Source organism: Neoarius graeffei, chromosome 1 (genome assembly GCF_027579695.1).
Source record: "Neoarius graeffei isolate fNeoGra1 chromosome 1, fNeoGra1.pri, whole genome shotgun sequence".
NCBI classification, from domain to species: Eukaryota; Metazoa; Chordata; class Actinopteri; order Siluriformes; family Ariidae; genus Neoarius; species Neoarius graeffei.
Genome location: NC_083569.1, coordinates 83,027,211 through 83,042,028, shown reverse-complemented (window position 1 = coordinate 83,042,028; position 14,818 = coordinate 83,027,211). Strand labels below are relative to the sequence as shown.

General features: G+C 40.0%; 1 protein-coding gene across 4 annotated transcripts in view; it reads left to right on the top strand.

Moving 5' to 3' along the window:
• The window catches only part of clcn3 (chloride channel 3), a 104,706-nt gene extending 90,099 nt beyond the window's left edge, over window positions 1-14,607 (top strand). For 3 of the 4 annotated variants that reach the window (XM_060940482.1, XM_060940416.1, XM_060940381.1), the window contains exons 13-14: window positions 2,948-3,023; window positions 11,993-14,607. In XM_060940482.1, coding sequence (XP_060796465.1) covers window positions 2,948-3,023; window positions 11,993-12,157 — 241 coding nt within the window. In that variant the 3' untranslated portion in view covers window positions 12,158-14,607. The remainder of the gene's footprint in view (window positions 1-2,947; window positions 3,024-11,992) is intronic. The other variant, XM_060940547.1, reaches the window with a different exon arrangement.
• Window positions 14,608-14,818: the final 211 nt, after the last annotated feature.

Sequence of the window (14,818 nt, the reverse complement as noted above, 5' to 3'; positions counted from 1 at the left end):
GGTCACTATTAGAAAACTACCAGAAAAGCAGCACGAGCAACAGAATAGTTACTTAATCATACTGCATGGATCAGTTTCACAGTGTGTTCCTGAACATCATTAGGCCTCAGGTGGTGATTAGTACTAAATTTCACTCAAAACCCACATCCTCGTAGCTCTTTCCCCACTAACTGGTGCTTAAACTGGAACCATTAAGAACTAGCAATGTCACGGAGTTCAGGGCGGCGGCAATTTTTCTGAAATGGTAACTCGTCCAACTTGTTGAATAGTTTTTTGAAAGAGTTGTTAAATAAATACCGCAGTGCTGATTTGGTGGTCTGAGGAATAAACGACCGGCTGTTTTTGCAGTGCAATAAAACTACACTGTTTCTCAGCTGTAGGATTTCAATCTGAGCAGCTGCGCGTGAGGTATGGACATTTTCAAGCAGAAATGCTGTTCCGTATTCATGGGCAATTATTGGACCATTCTTCAAAGATACTGCCACCTTCTGGCGGGTAGTGGCCCATTACTTATTACCAGGTGCCAGTAAAAATGAGGAGGTAAAAAATAATAATATACAAGATGATGGCGGCACACAAACTCAGGTTTTATTTTATTTTTGGTGGGGTTTTTTTATTGAATTTTTATTTTATTATTTTTTTTAGACAATGGGGCACAAACTTTGATGGTTTATTTATTTGTTTAAGACGATAGGGGCACATAAGCTATTTAAGGGCTTGCTTTATTTATTTATTTCGGGGTAGCCTTTTTTTTTTTTCTTTTTTTTCTTTTCCTCCCCCCTCCCCTTGTTCTCCCCTTAAATAACAATAGGAGCACATAAACTGGGGTTGTGGGGGGGGTTTGTTGTGTGTGTGTGTGTGTGTGTGGGGGGGGGGGGTGTTAAAGACAATAGGGGCATATAAACTGAGGGGTTTTATATATATATATATATATATATATATATATATATATATATATATATATATATATAAAACTGATAAGGGCACAAACTCTTTTTGAGGGTTTTTTCCTTTGGGATTGAGTTTGATTTTTTTATTTATTTTGTGGTGGGTGTGGGGGTTTTTTTTTGGTTTTTTTTAAATAACGATGGGGCGCATTTTTTTTTTTTTTTAAGATGATAGGTGCATATGAACTGGTGTGTGAGGTGGTTTTTTTTTTTAAATATTATATATATATATATATATATATATATATATATATATATATATATATATATATATATATATATATATATATACACGCGCACACAATAGGGGCGCAGACTATTTTTGAGGGTTTTTTCCTTTGGGATTGATTTTGATTTTGTTATTTATTTTGTGGGTTTTTTTTAAATAACGATGGGGCACATTATCAGGGTTTTTTTTTTTAAAGACGATAGGCGCATATGAACTGGTGTGTGGGGTGGGTTTTTTAATATTTTATATATATATATATATATATATATATATATATATACACACACACACACACAATAGGGGCACAGACTATTTTTGAGGGTTTTTTTCCTTTGGGATTGATTTTGATTTGATTTTGTTATTTATTTTGTGGTTTTTTTTTTTAATAACGATGGGGCACATTATCAGGGTTTTTTTTTTTTAAAGACGATAGGCGCATATAAACTGGTGTGTGTGGGGGGTTGCTTTTTGTTTTTATAAAGACGATGGGGCACAAACTATTTTTGAGGGTTTTTTTTTTTTTTTTCCTTTTTGGTATTTTTATTTTTAGATGATCATTTAATGACTTTGAACATTTGAAAATCATGACTCATACCTACTACACACTCTCTTTCAAAAGCACTAAAATCAGTTTATAAAAACTGTCCATCACCCAGTGTGTAACTGTTCCCTGTGTTGTGTTTAGACATAATAGGATTTTACCTTTTAATGATAAAATAAGTACCACTTGCACAGTCCTTCACGGTTATTTTTATCCTGTTTATTAGTAAACACCCACACATGATTATATAATATTCTGTTGCTCAAACTAGTGGAAACGGAGCCCAGTGGGTCGCTGAACGAGCACCGGCACCTTGTCATCAAACACAGTGGTGCTGTCAGACAATAGTGTGTTATTTATAAATTAAACCGTTAATCCTGTGTTCTGGGTTTTTTCGGGTAGCCTTAGATTTAAGAATCAAATAATGCTCCTTAAGCACAAAAGAACAGTGGAGGGATTGGAAATTGTACGAGACGGCACCCGTTTGGTTAAAGTATGTTTTTACGAACCAAGCATTTCCAAACTTGGCTCAGGTTCGGTTGAAGGACTTGTTGGTACAATGAGGCAGAATTTGCAGGGTGCAAGAGAAACTACTGTAGAGCCACAGGGAATTAAATGTAGCTACACATTTTAGAAACAGCGGCTCTGTCTACTTTTTGCATTTCCCCTTTCTGTGGCTACTAACGGATACACACACACACACACACACACACACACACGCACGTCAGTCCCTCCATGGCACTAATTCAGTCATGTGACTTCCTCCTCCTCCACCAGTTAAACTCAGACCTCTGAGAGTGTGCAGTGTGGTTTGAAGGCGAAACGCAGAAGGCCACATAGTCTTGTACTGGAAAGACTGGTTTCCAGTCACAATTCGCAATAGCCTCTCACTGTCTTGACTCCGATCAACTACCCTGTGCAATAGAGCGCCTCCTTGTGTCCATATCGTGCATTAGAGATCTTGGAAAAGCTCAGGTACACTTTGAAAACATGATGCAAGCATCTTGGGTAAAATAACCTTAATTTCTCATCAAGCATGGCAGTTTTCTTTTGTTCATTAATTTAAAGATTTATAAGTGTTTGTATTCATTTCTTTGTTAATCTTAAGTTGTTTTGAGTATTTTTTGCTGTTCTGTGTTTATTTTCTGTTGGATGTTTGGTTTGTTTGTTTTCTTTGGGTCTCTGTGTGAGTGTTTTGCTAAGTGACGGTCGCCACGGTGTGTGTTGCAGGATTGTATTGGGCATCATCACTAAGAAGAATATTTTAGAGCATCTGGAGGAGCTCAAGCAGCACACGGAGCCCCTGGTGATTAGCCCCACTCATATCACGCCCACTTGAGCTTATAGGCCCCGTCTCTTAGGAGGGATGCATGAAACTTGAGTGGACAAAACAAAAGACAAAGTAGTGGGCAGTTCCCCGGAAAGTAGCTCTTCTGCTCCCTACAGCCACTTTCCCTGAATACGATGTTGGTCTGGGAACATGATACTCGCAAGTATTACACATTAGGTCACAGTGCAAGGAACATATCTGATAACATGACTGAAAGTTTGGGGAACTGTCAGATTAACGAGAATATATTGATCAACACCGGGTTGTCGAGCGTCACTGCTTTGACCTTGTGGTGTTCCTTCAGTGTAGATCATTACTGCTACAGTGTGATGAGTCTGTAATACCTGACCAGAGCAGAAGAGCACAGCCAGTGGTGGTGGTGGGGGTACATGGTTTCTATCTCAGCTCAACGAAACGAACTACAAACGCAATTTGTTTATTTGCCCCCAAAATGGTGCTTGTTGCAAAACAAAAGTGGGCTTTTCTCAATCATGTGGGTGTTTCCTAATTATTGGATGTGATTGGCCAGAATGTTAGTTACCGTATTTTCCGGACTATACGTCGCTCCGGAGTTTAAGTCGCATCAGCCAAAAAATGCATTATGAAGACGAAAAAAACATATATACGTCGCACCGGACTATAAGTCGCACTTTTTTGAAGGGTTATTCTATCCATAGAATCTGTGATTGTATCTGATAAGCGGCGCGTGGTTACTGCGCGACTGCATTGTTTATTTAATAAACGAACAGCTGAGCAGTGATAACGCGCCCTTTGCCCTGTAAGTAGCCTAGTCTGATTATTTTAAATATCTACTACTATCTTTAATACTATCACTATCGTTATTACTAATAGCCTATATTATTATTTTTATAACTAATATTAGTAGCCTATTACTGATGCATTAATCAGTTTGCTTTTAGAATATTTTTTACCGGTAGGGCTTATTATCGCCCCATGGCTCTTTCATCTGTGTTATTAAAGCTGTAGTCATCATCGAGGAGTGTCATTCTTCATTTTTGTCGAATTTTATTTCATCAAATCAGAGGCCAAGTAGGCTATAGGTATATCATCTCCAAAGACAACCGTCTAGTGAAAAAAAACAAAACGACAACAACCGCTTTTAAATCCCCTACTTAAATCCTTAAAAAGAGTCATTTAACTCATGTCTTGTGTGATCTGATCTCCAATGGTGAAATAAACCGGTTGTGATATGAGTAGTCTGTTATTTTAGAAGATAAATTTAATATATAATTTAATATAGAGCCTAATAAAAATAATATTTTATAACATATCACGACATATTACTGTCTGTAACTGTTCGTCACTAAAGTGTTTTCTAAGATCATAATGTCTGATATTATTATTATTTTACACACACAATAAGCGCGTGTGCGTAAAGTTATAGTAAACCATCCCCCGCCTTTTTTTTTTTTTTTTTTGAGTCGCCCGACCCACCCACCTCCTGCGTTCTGGGACCTCCCACTTCACAAATTAAGCACTGCCTAAAATCACTACATAACTTATTTAAATAACTATAGGCCTATCATTAATAATAAAACACAGGTCAATCAAGTTTATCAAGCTGATGATTTCACTCCAAATCAGCAAATCCATTGAATTCCTCATCCTCGGTGTCGCTTCTGAACAGCTCTGCCTCCAGCGGCAGATGAAGCGCCGTTTCATCTTCTTCTGCGTGGCTGTCGTCAGACTCAGCATCAGCTCCAGTTATTCCGCGGTGAAAAAAAAAAACAAAAAACATATATACGTCGCACCGGAGTATAAGTCGCATGGCTAGCCGAACCATGAAAAAAAGTGCGACTTATAGTCCGAAAAATACGGTACTCTGTCTTGTACTACAGTGCTGCTGATGTCTCAAATCTGACTGTTGATTGATTTTCTATAAGGACTCCCACAGATCAGAGAGGGTTTAAAAAAATAAATAAATAGTAGCAGCTAATTCACAGCGACTTGTATGGACGCTCCATGTAAAGCCGAGGTCACAACCGGACGTATGATTTTTTTTTGGCCGTGCGATTTTTGGCGTTTCCCAAATCGCTGCGTTTTTTTTTTTTGTTTGTTTTTGTTCATGGAGAAAGATGGACGTTGGCCGTAAGTTTGTCTTGCAACCTGAAAAAAACATAAGCGCCCGTAGAGTTTGTTTGATATGACAAAGAACCTCTGCGGCCAGTCTACGGCTCGAAAATCAGCACGTCACACGCGCGCTCTCTGTGCGTTTCTTGCGTTTTTTGCACGTAGACCGGCGGTTGTGACCGAGGCATAATCATGACCAATTATAAATAAATAAAATTAAATAAATAAATAAACCATGGTGTGAAGAACTGTATAATTTAACAATTATTCCACAAAATCGAGTCATACATGAGCTGATATCCGACGAGATTGAGTGGAATAACCGTTTTATTCTATCCACATTTCACTGGATTTTGAGAAACGGAGCAATTTTATTTTTTGGAAATTCAATGAATAACAAACTTTTTTTTTTTTTTTTTTTTTTCTTTTAATATATACACTACCGTTCAAAAGTTTGGGGTCACCCAGACAATTTTGTGTTTTCCATGAAAAGTCACACTTTTATTTACCACCATAAGTTGTAAAATGAATAGAAAATATAGTCAAGACATTTTTCTGGCCATTTTGAGCATTTAATCGACCCCACAAATGTGATGCTCCAGAAACTCAATCTGCTCAAAGGAAGGTCAGTTTTATAGCTTCTCTAAAGAGCTCAACTGTTTTCAGCTGTGCTAACATGATTGTACAAGGGTTTTCTAATCATCCATTAGCCTTCTGAGGCAATGAGCAAACACATTGTACCATTAGAACACTGGAGTGAGAGTTGCTGGAAATGGGCCTCTATACACCTATGGAGATATTGCACCAAAAACCACACATTTGCAGCTAGAATAGTCATTTACCACATTAGCAATGTATAGAGTGCATTTCTGATTAGTTTAAAGTGATCTTCATTGAAAAGAACAGTGCTTTTCTTTCAAAAATAAGGACATTTCAAAGTGACCCCAAACTTTTGAACGGTAGTGTATACACAAAACGTCCACCAAATGATTGTGAACGAGACCTGTGCAGGTCTGAGCTCAGCCTTTGTCTGATCAGGAGATGGAAGCTAAATAGAAAAAATAACCTGCTTAGAAATGCGTCGGTGCCAGGATTCAAACCAGCGTTCCACAATCTGTTCCTTTCCTGAGCAGCAGTCTAGACCATTTGGCCACGTAATATGAACTGAAGTTATGTAACATGGCGCTTACGTAGTCAGTACACAGTCGCGCCACACCGCGACTATGGGATCGCTACCTGAGGCTGGCATGCCAATTACATTCTTAAACATGCTCGAACTCAGTTAAACAGGCGCCTCTATAGGCTTGGTATATGAGCTAATAGCCTAGTAGTGGAGTAGCCAATCAGAGCGCTCGATTGCTCATATCCAGTGAATGTGGATAGAATAATTGATATAGTGAAGCTTGGAGACGACTATTTAATGTTTATGGAAGGAGTCAGCACTGGTAACAGAGGTAAAGCAGTAACTACATTTTCTGACTGAGGACTTTGGGTGTTGTTGTTTTTTTTGGGGGTATAAATAAATTTTGAAAGAAAATGGAGGCTGTTTATAGCTGCTGTAGTGTGAATGATAACAGGAATTAACTTGTTTGGCTCAACAGTAAATGTAACTGTAAACTGACGTGTGGCATTTTGTTATTTCATTTAAAAATGTGATCACGGTCAAAATGATGCGGTATGAGGGGAATAAAACACTTGAGGACATTTTGTTATCAGCTCTATGTTCCCTGACACCAGGGAAAATGGCAATAATCCATGTTTTTCTTCCTGTTTAATCTGTCATTTATCCACATGACTTTAGCTGATGGGGTTTTAATCCAATTTCTTCAGTCAAGTAAAGCCTCGGTCACAACCGGACGTACGATTTTTTTGGCCGTACAATTTTTGGCGTTTCCCAAATTGCTGCGTTTTTTTTTTTTTTTTTGTTCGTGGAGAAAGACGCACGTTGGCCGTAAGTTTGTCTTGCAACCTGAAAAAAACGTAAGCGCCCGTAGAGTGAGTTTGACATGACAAAGAACCTCTGCGGCCAGTCTACGGCTTGAAAATCAGCACGTCACACACGCGCCCTCCGTGCGTTTCTTGCGTTTTTTGCACGTAGACCGGCCGTAGGAGCACGTACGGCCGGTTGTGACCGAGGCATAAGAAACACTCACTGGATTGAGAAAAGCCACCTTTTTCTGCAGAGAGTCTTTCAAAAAATACGCTGAGATATAAAACCTTGGGAGTATGATAGATCTGGCTGTATCACCTACTCTTTAGTAGAGCAAGTGGTTTGTGTCCTGTGCATGTGTACTCTTAAAGTGCGCACACACACACATCTCTCAGATACATATCTTGGGCTATAATATCCATCTAAATCTGTTGTTTGTTTTTCTTTATTTTCTAAATTCCTCCTCTGGGCTCGGGGTCAGCATCCACTGGGCAACAGATTGAAGTGTGATCCCACTCATAGCGCCGCCTCATAAACGATTGGCGAGTAACAGGCTGTGTAGCTAAGCATTTCTTCTCTGCCTTCATGTCTTCCTTTTATTCCTGTACCTGAGTAGAGCCCTCCGTAGTAGCAGTAGTCAGTAGTAAGGTGACTGTTGTGTGGTGGTTTGTTCATGGCTGTGTATAAGCGTTACTGTAGCAGCACCATCCTCAAACCAGCACGTCCTCCGCTCAGTACGTCCCTCCACTCCACCTCCTCTGACTGTCTGTGCCGATTCACCAACATTTCACAACTGTATTCATGCTCCTCCTGCTCTCTGTACTAATCCCTCTCCGTCCAGTCTCTTGTACAGAGCCAGCTGCTGCTACTTCCTGTCTGCTTTACAAAGTGACCCCCAGGTTAAAACGCAGTGTAACATGCAGTACATGCGTGGTTTCTTTATTTGCCGTGTGCCAGATTTACTGAAGCTGTTTAGGCTGCTTTCACACCAGGCGTTTTCCGTTTAGCCCCCAGCACGCGCTTTATATGTAATATTCTGGGAAGCTAAAAAGGAAAAAAGCAAAAAGCTTGACTTCAATTTAGAAATGTGACAAGAGTCTTTTGCATTCCTCAGCCAATCAGGCCACATCTTGAGAAAAGCCTTGAGTAAATGAGAAAAAGCAGCAAGGACCGAGAGCCTGTAGAGAAAAGACTCATCACTGAGCCTGCAGAAGGTTAATACTGTATAGTAGTCAGCATATTGTGTGAGGGTAATTCGTGATTCGAATCGATGAAATGAAAAATAAATCTTGATTTTTATCAGGCTATGTAATCTTAGTTTTTCCTAGCTGTAATTATGGTGTTTAGACAGCAGAGGGCACCGTACAATAGCAGGAATTCACATGACTTCACCCTAGGCAGAAGTAACACAGCTCTAATGCCATGAGAAAACACACAAAAAAACAGATCTAAAACGGGAAAGAGCTGCTGTCTGACTACAAATAGATTAACAAGAAATTGGAGCTCTGTTTTTACAGACTGGTGAAATCTGAAGAAAAAGGAGGTAGTTTTCTGTTTAAGCTTACTACAGCCTTCACAAATGGCCATAAATGTTAATTAAGAGAAACAGCTAAACCCCATCTTGAAGATTTTCCTGTTTCAGAACATTTAAAGTTCCTGTTAAATACCCCAACGCTGAACACTCATTCCAAAAAATGCTAAGTAAGCAGCTCCTCACAGAAAACTTGAACACACTTCTTTAAAAATAAATAAATAAATTTAAGCATATCCTTTACCATACAAGTCCCTGTATATAGAAGTTATTGCACCAAGTATAATATATTGGAACAAGTGCATTTACAACCCCGATTCCAAAAAAGTTGGGACAAAGTACAAATTGTAAATAAAAACGGAATACAATGATGTGGAAGTTTCAAAATTCCATATTTTATTCAGAATAGAACATAGATGACATATCAAATGTTTAAACTGAGAAAATGTATCATTTAAAGAGAAAAATTAGGTGATTTTAAATTTCATGACAGCAACACATCTCAAAGTTGGGACAAGGCCATGTTTACCACTGTGAGACATCCCCTTTTCTCTTTACAACAGTCTGTAAATGTCTGGGGACTGAGGAGACAAGTTGCTCAAGTTTAGGGATAGGAATGTTAACCCATTCTTGTCTAATGTAGGATTCTAGTTGCTCAACTGTCTTGGGTCTTTTTTTTTTTTTTTGTCGTATCTTCCGTTTTATGATGCGCCAAATGTTTTCTATGGGTGAAAGATCTGGACTGCAGGCTGGCCAGTTCAGTACCCGGACCCTTCTTCTACGCAGCCATGATGCTGTAATTGATGCAGTATGTGGTTTGGCATTGTCATGTTGGAAAATGCAAGGTCTTCTCTGAAAGAGACGTCGTCTGGATGGGAGCATATGTTGCTCTAGAACCTGGATATACCTTTCAGCATTGATGGTGTCTTTCCAGATGTGTAAGCTGCCCATGCCACACGCACTAATGCAACCCCATACCATCAGAGATGCAGGCTTCTGAACTGAGCGCTGATAACAACTTGGGTCGTCCTTCTCCTCTTTAGTCCGAATGACACGGCGTCCCTGATTTCCATAAAGAACTTCAAATTTTGATTCGTCTGACCACAGAACAGTTTTCCACTTTGCCACAGTCCATTTTAAATGAGCCTTGGCCCAGAGAAGACGTCTGCGCTTCTGGATCACGTTTAGATACGGCTTCTTCTTTGAACTATAGAGTTTTAGCTGGCAACGGCGGATGGCACGGTGAATTGTGTTCACAGATAATGTTCTCTGGAAATATTCCTGAGCCCATTTTGTGATTTCCAATACAGAAGCATGCCTGTATGTGATGCAGTGCCATCAAAGGGCCTGAAGATCACGGGCACCCAGTATGGTTTTCCGGCCTTGACCCTTACGCACAGAGATTCTTCCAGATTCTCTGAATCTTTTGATGATATTATGCACTGTAGATGATATGTTCAAACTCTTTGCAATTTTACACTGTCGAACTCCTTTCTGATATTGCTCCACCATTTGTCGGCGCAGAATTAGGGGGATTGGTGATCCTCTTCCCATCTTTACTTCTGAGAGCCACTGCCACTCCAAGATGCTCTTTTTATACCCAGTCATGTTAATGACCTATAGCCAATTGACCTAATGAGTTGCAATTTGGTCCTCCAGCTGTTCCTTTTTTGTACCTTTAACTTTTCCAGCCTCTTATTGCCCCTGTCCCAACTTTTTTGAGATGTGTTGCTGTCATGAAATTTCAAATGAGCCAATATTTGGCATGAAATTTCAAAATGTCTCACTTTCGACATTTGATATGTTGTCTATGTTCTATTGTGAATACAATATCAGTTTTTGAGATTTGTAAATTATTGCATTCCGTTTTTATTTACAATTTGTACTTTGTCCCAACTTTTTTGGAATTGGGGCTGTATTTAAACTTTGCAGTTGGAACTACTGTCAGATTTTTATTATTATTATTAACAACTACTACTGATGGGGCATTTGAAGAGTGCAGACATCTGTCAAGGCCAAATGCACTATCTCGCATTATTAGCATGTGAAAATTAAACTCCTGGATCTGCCCTATGACTCGTATCTGCTCCAAATTTTACTGGGTTCTTCCTTGACCCAAGCGACACCCTTCCACCAAGTTTCATGGAAATCTGGTTGGTAGGTTTTGCACAATCCAGCTCACAGACAAATGAAATGCACTGAGAACATCACCAAGGAGGCTGAGGTAATATTTAAGTTATTCCACGAAATCGAGTCGTACATGAGCTGATGGCTGATGAGACGCGTAGCACGGAGTTGGCTATAAGCGGTGTACGACGAGATTGAGTGGAATAACTGTTTTATTCTATCCGCCGTAGCTCAGGTGCATAAGGCGCCATACCATAAATCTGGGGACCCGGGTTCGATTCCGACCCGAGGTCATTTCCCAATCCCTCCCCGTCTCTCTCCCGCTCATTTCCTGTCTCTACACTGTCCTATCCAATAAAAGTGAAAAAAGCCCCCCAAAAAATCTTTAAAAAAAAAAAAAACGCCTGGTACACAAGCAGCCTAACCGAAGCACATTAGTTATTTTTGCCTGATGCAAAACCATTAAGTGGTGTGTGTTTGTACTGTCGCATCGTCCAGTCACTGCTCATCTTGGCACAGCTGGACATTGTTTAGTAAACGTGGCCAAAACATGGGAGTCACTCTGGATTCAGACTGTTCAGAAACGATTCTGTTGTTCTCAACACTTTTTAGTTTCTCTCTCTCTCTTTCTCTTCCTTGTTACACCTTCACATGGACAGCTGTGGACCTCGAGCCTGTTTCATGATGCAATTCAAGAGCACATTTTTATTTCCTTAATGATGAGATCTCAGACTGATTACATTGTTTAATTACACTTAATGCCCTAGATCACTAACTGCTTCATATGTGCTTTTGAATTCAGATGAAGACGCTGACCAGTGTTGCTCGAGTGTGTGTGCGCGCATCAGTTTCTTGAGGCTGAAATCACGGATGAGTGGTGGTGTGTTCGCTGTGCACTCTGTCTCTTGTGTTTCATTTCACCTCTCTGGTTCTCTCTAGGTGCTGCAGGTCACTGATCATCACTTTAACATCTTCCTGTGTGTGTGTGTCACACATAGACACTGGCTTCTTTTTGTTGGCACTGTTCTACACCACCAGTGTGATTTGGCAGGAAAAAAAAATCTGATTCTGCATCTCAATTAATATGATCATTTTATTTTTGTTTCCTTTTTTTATTATTTTTTTTAAATTTCTGTGCCAACAAAAAGACCCACACTTAATTGTTCCACACATGATTATTCTTATCTGCAGTTCATTCCTGATGTTCTTTTTCTTTCTTTCTCCCCCCCGCACCCCCCTTTTCTTTCTCTGTCTCCTTCTACACAGGCGTCTCCTTGGTATCATCACAAAAAAAGATATCCTCCGTCACATGGCCCAGATGGCAAACCAAGATCCCGAGTCCATAATGTTCAACTAGTGCCCTCCTACACCAGACACACCGAAGAGGAGAGTGAAGAGGAGGTCCGATTACTGGACGATATGTCCCACTGACCCGTTTGTGTCCTGCCCTGCCCCCTACCCCCCTTGTCCCGCATGGCTCCAAACTGGGGACCGGCTGCACTGGTGGAATCTTCCAGATCTCCATCCAGGCCTTCAGGAAGAAGAAAACAATGAAGGAAGAAGGACTTCCCTGAAAAATGCTTGAAAGATAATCCAGAGCTTGATGATGATAAATGCACTAATGCTAACGTACTCGCACATGGGCTGATGCTGACCCGGCTCGGTCTCACCTTGTTAGATCTCAGTGGGGTGAAAGGTCATGATGAGCCGCACAAGTGCGAGGAGGGACCTTGAGGATAAAACTTTGATCACTTTGACTCTTGCCACCTGAACCAACCCTGCTGCGTTCCCACTAAAGACTCCGCAAACATTGTTTACCTGTAACACATGAGCGTGAGTGAGTGAGAAAATGAGAATTTCCCCTACATTCCAGTCAGGATGTCACTCTGTGTTCCATCTGAAGCAAGACAAAAAGCATCTGGTGTGTGTGTGTGTGTGTGTGTGTGTGTGTGTGTGTGTGTGTGTGTGTGTGTGTGTGAATGCTGAAACCGTGATTGATCATTGTGCAGTGATCCCGTTTCCAAAAGGAAGTTTGACACCATCACCATGTGCAAAGCTGCCTAAAGTGGTTCTCGGTTTAATTTTCATCACTACAGATCGTCAGGGAAATAAGGGCAGGAGGCCAGTTCCGTTTTCCTGACACGTTTCTTTGGTACTTATCTATTCATTTGGGTTCTTTTTATTTATTATTTTTTTAATTTAGTTTCAGGATGTGTATTGCTACAAAAGCTAGACGTATTTATTAATTGTTTAACGTACCAAGTCCATCCTCTGAGTTTTAGTAAGAAATGTGACACCTTTAAAGATGCTGCACTCGGGTTTGAAAGTCCCCTCGCTTCCCGGCTCAGCGTCCGACTTTCACCACTCGCTTTCGGGCAGGCGTGTGTAACTGGAGCAAATATTCACAGTTCATCTCAGCGCATGTTTCCTCTGCTTATTATTATTATTTTGCAGCTTGAAAAATGACCCCGTGTTGAACGGAGTAAAAGTTGAGCCCGGCTTTTATCTTGAATCGGATCATAAAAATATTCAACGCTCAAAGTTGACAGTCAGAAATCTCAACAGCACTCATGCAATAGCGGTTATTTTTTTGGACAGTGTGAGAGATTTTGAGAGATGCTCTAGTCGGAGTGGGGAGTAGAGCAAGTGTGTGGTGGCATGAGAAATGACACAGATATGTGTACACACACACACACACACACACACACACCTGTGTTTTTATTAGCCTGGCTCCTTACAAAACAGGAAGACAACCAAGGCAAGGGTAAAAAAAGAAAGGAAGCACGTCTAGGTGCAGTATGGTGGTGGTTTTTTTTTTTTTTTTTTTTTAAATGGTTTCTTAGATTTGGTATAGGATGCAGACAGAAAAAACACCACACTTTTGGGCTATTTTTTTTTTTCTCTTGTTTTTTTTGGTCAGCCAGAGAGACTGGTCTGTATCCATGATGTTTGGAATCCTATTTAGATTTCCGGATATTTTTCCAGCAACGGTAATAGCATACGACCTGTGGAATAAAGTGTTTCTGTCGACACTGAAATGAGAAACGCCAACAATGTAGAAAAATGTAATACTGTGCACTAAAATCTTTTTTTAATATCAAATCAGCTGCTTGCTATGGTGAGTATCGGTGCAGTTAGTTAGTAAAATAACTAACGATGCTAACGACATCTCAGAAAAGTGTACTGTGGTGTAATAAATCAGGATATCAAGCCCAGCCGTCTGCTCTGCTCGTCCCTGAGGATTAATTGGAACCTTATACAGGAAGATGAAAACGCCGTCATTCAAACTCCTCCATGGATCTAAAGTTCCTCTGTGAGGTCACAGCACAGCATCGGTCCTGATTGTTTTTCTCTGACAGCACACACACTGCTGTGCTTCCTTTTTTTTTATTTAAAATCATAATCAAAGTGCATTTGTAAATCTGAAAGCTCTAAATGTTCTGGTAAAACCAATGTTTAATGGCACAATCTCAGCGGACTGGCAGATTTTCACTGGGTTTTGATTTTTTTTTTTTCACCATCAGATTTGTCCTTTCTTCCTTCAGTACTGCTGCGTCTCATTGTTTATCTTTAATCATTTTTAACAATTCAGTTTTTGCATCTCCGCGCTCTGGAAAAAGGTTACGTCCTCTAAAATACTACTGATGTCCTCATCCTAAGCTAAGCTGTTAGTCTCGCATCTCTACTGCAGTCTGTGTTCATCAGGTTATGAAGGAGAAAAAAAAAAGCTAAAATGACTGTCCTCAATGTTCCTCTCAATTTTTTTTTAATTTATATTAGCACTAGATTTGTACATTACTGTAAATTTTAAGTACAGTTGCATATGATTGATGGTTTGATTGTACATTTAAAAGGTGTAAAATTAAATTGTTTAAAATGAATTGTTTGGCTGGTGTTAAATCTCAGGCATGGTTACTGCAGGGTGTTTGTAGTGATACAGGACCTTGAAGGTCAGGGAGTCATTTTGTGGAAACTTTGCTATTGACCCTTTTCAGTCACGTGACCTTCGTAAACGCGACCACCATTTTGGACATGTAGCAGACTTCAGCTCGAATTGGTTTGAATGCGAGGAAGGCGACAAACGGACAACAT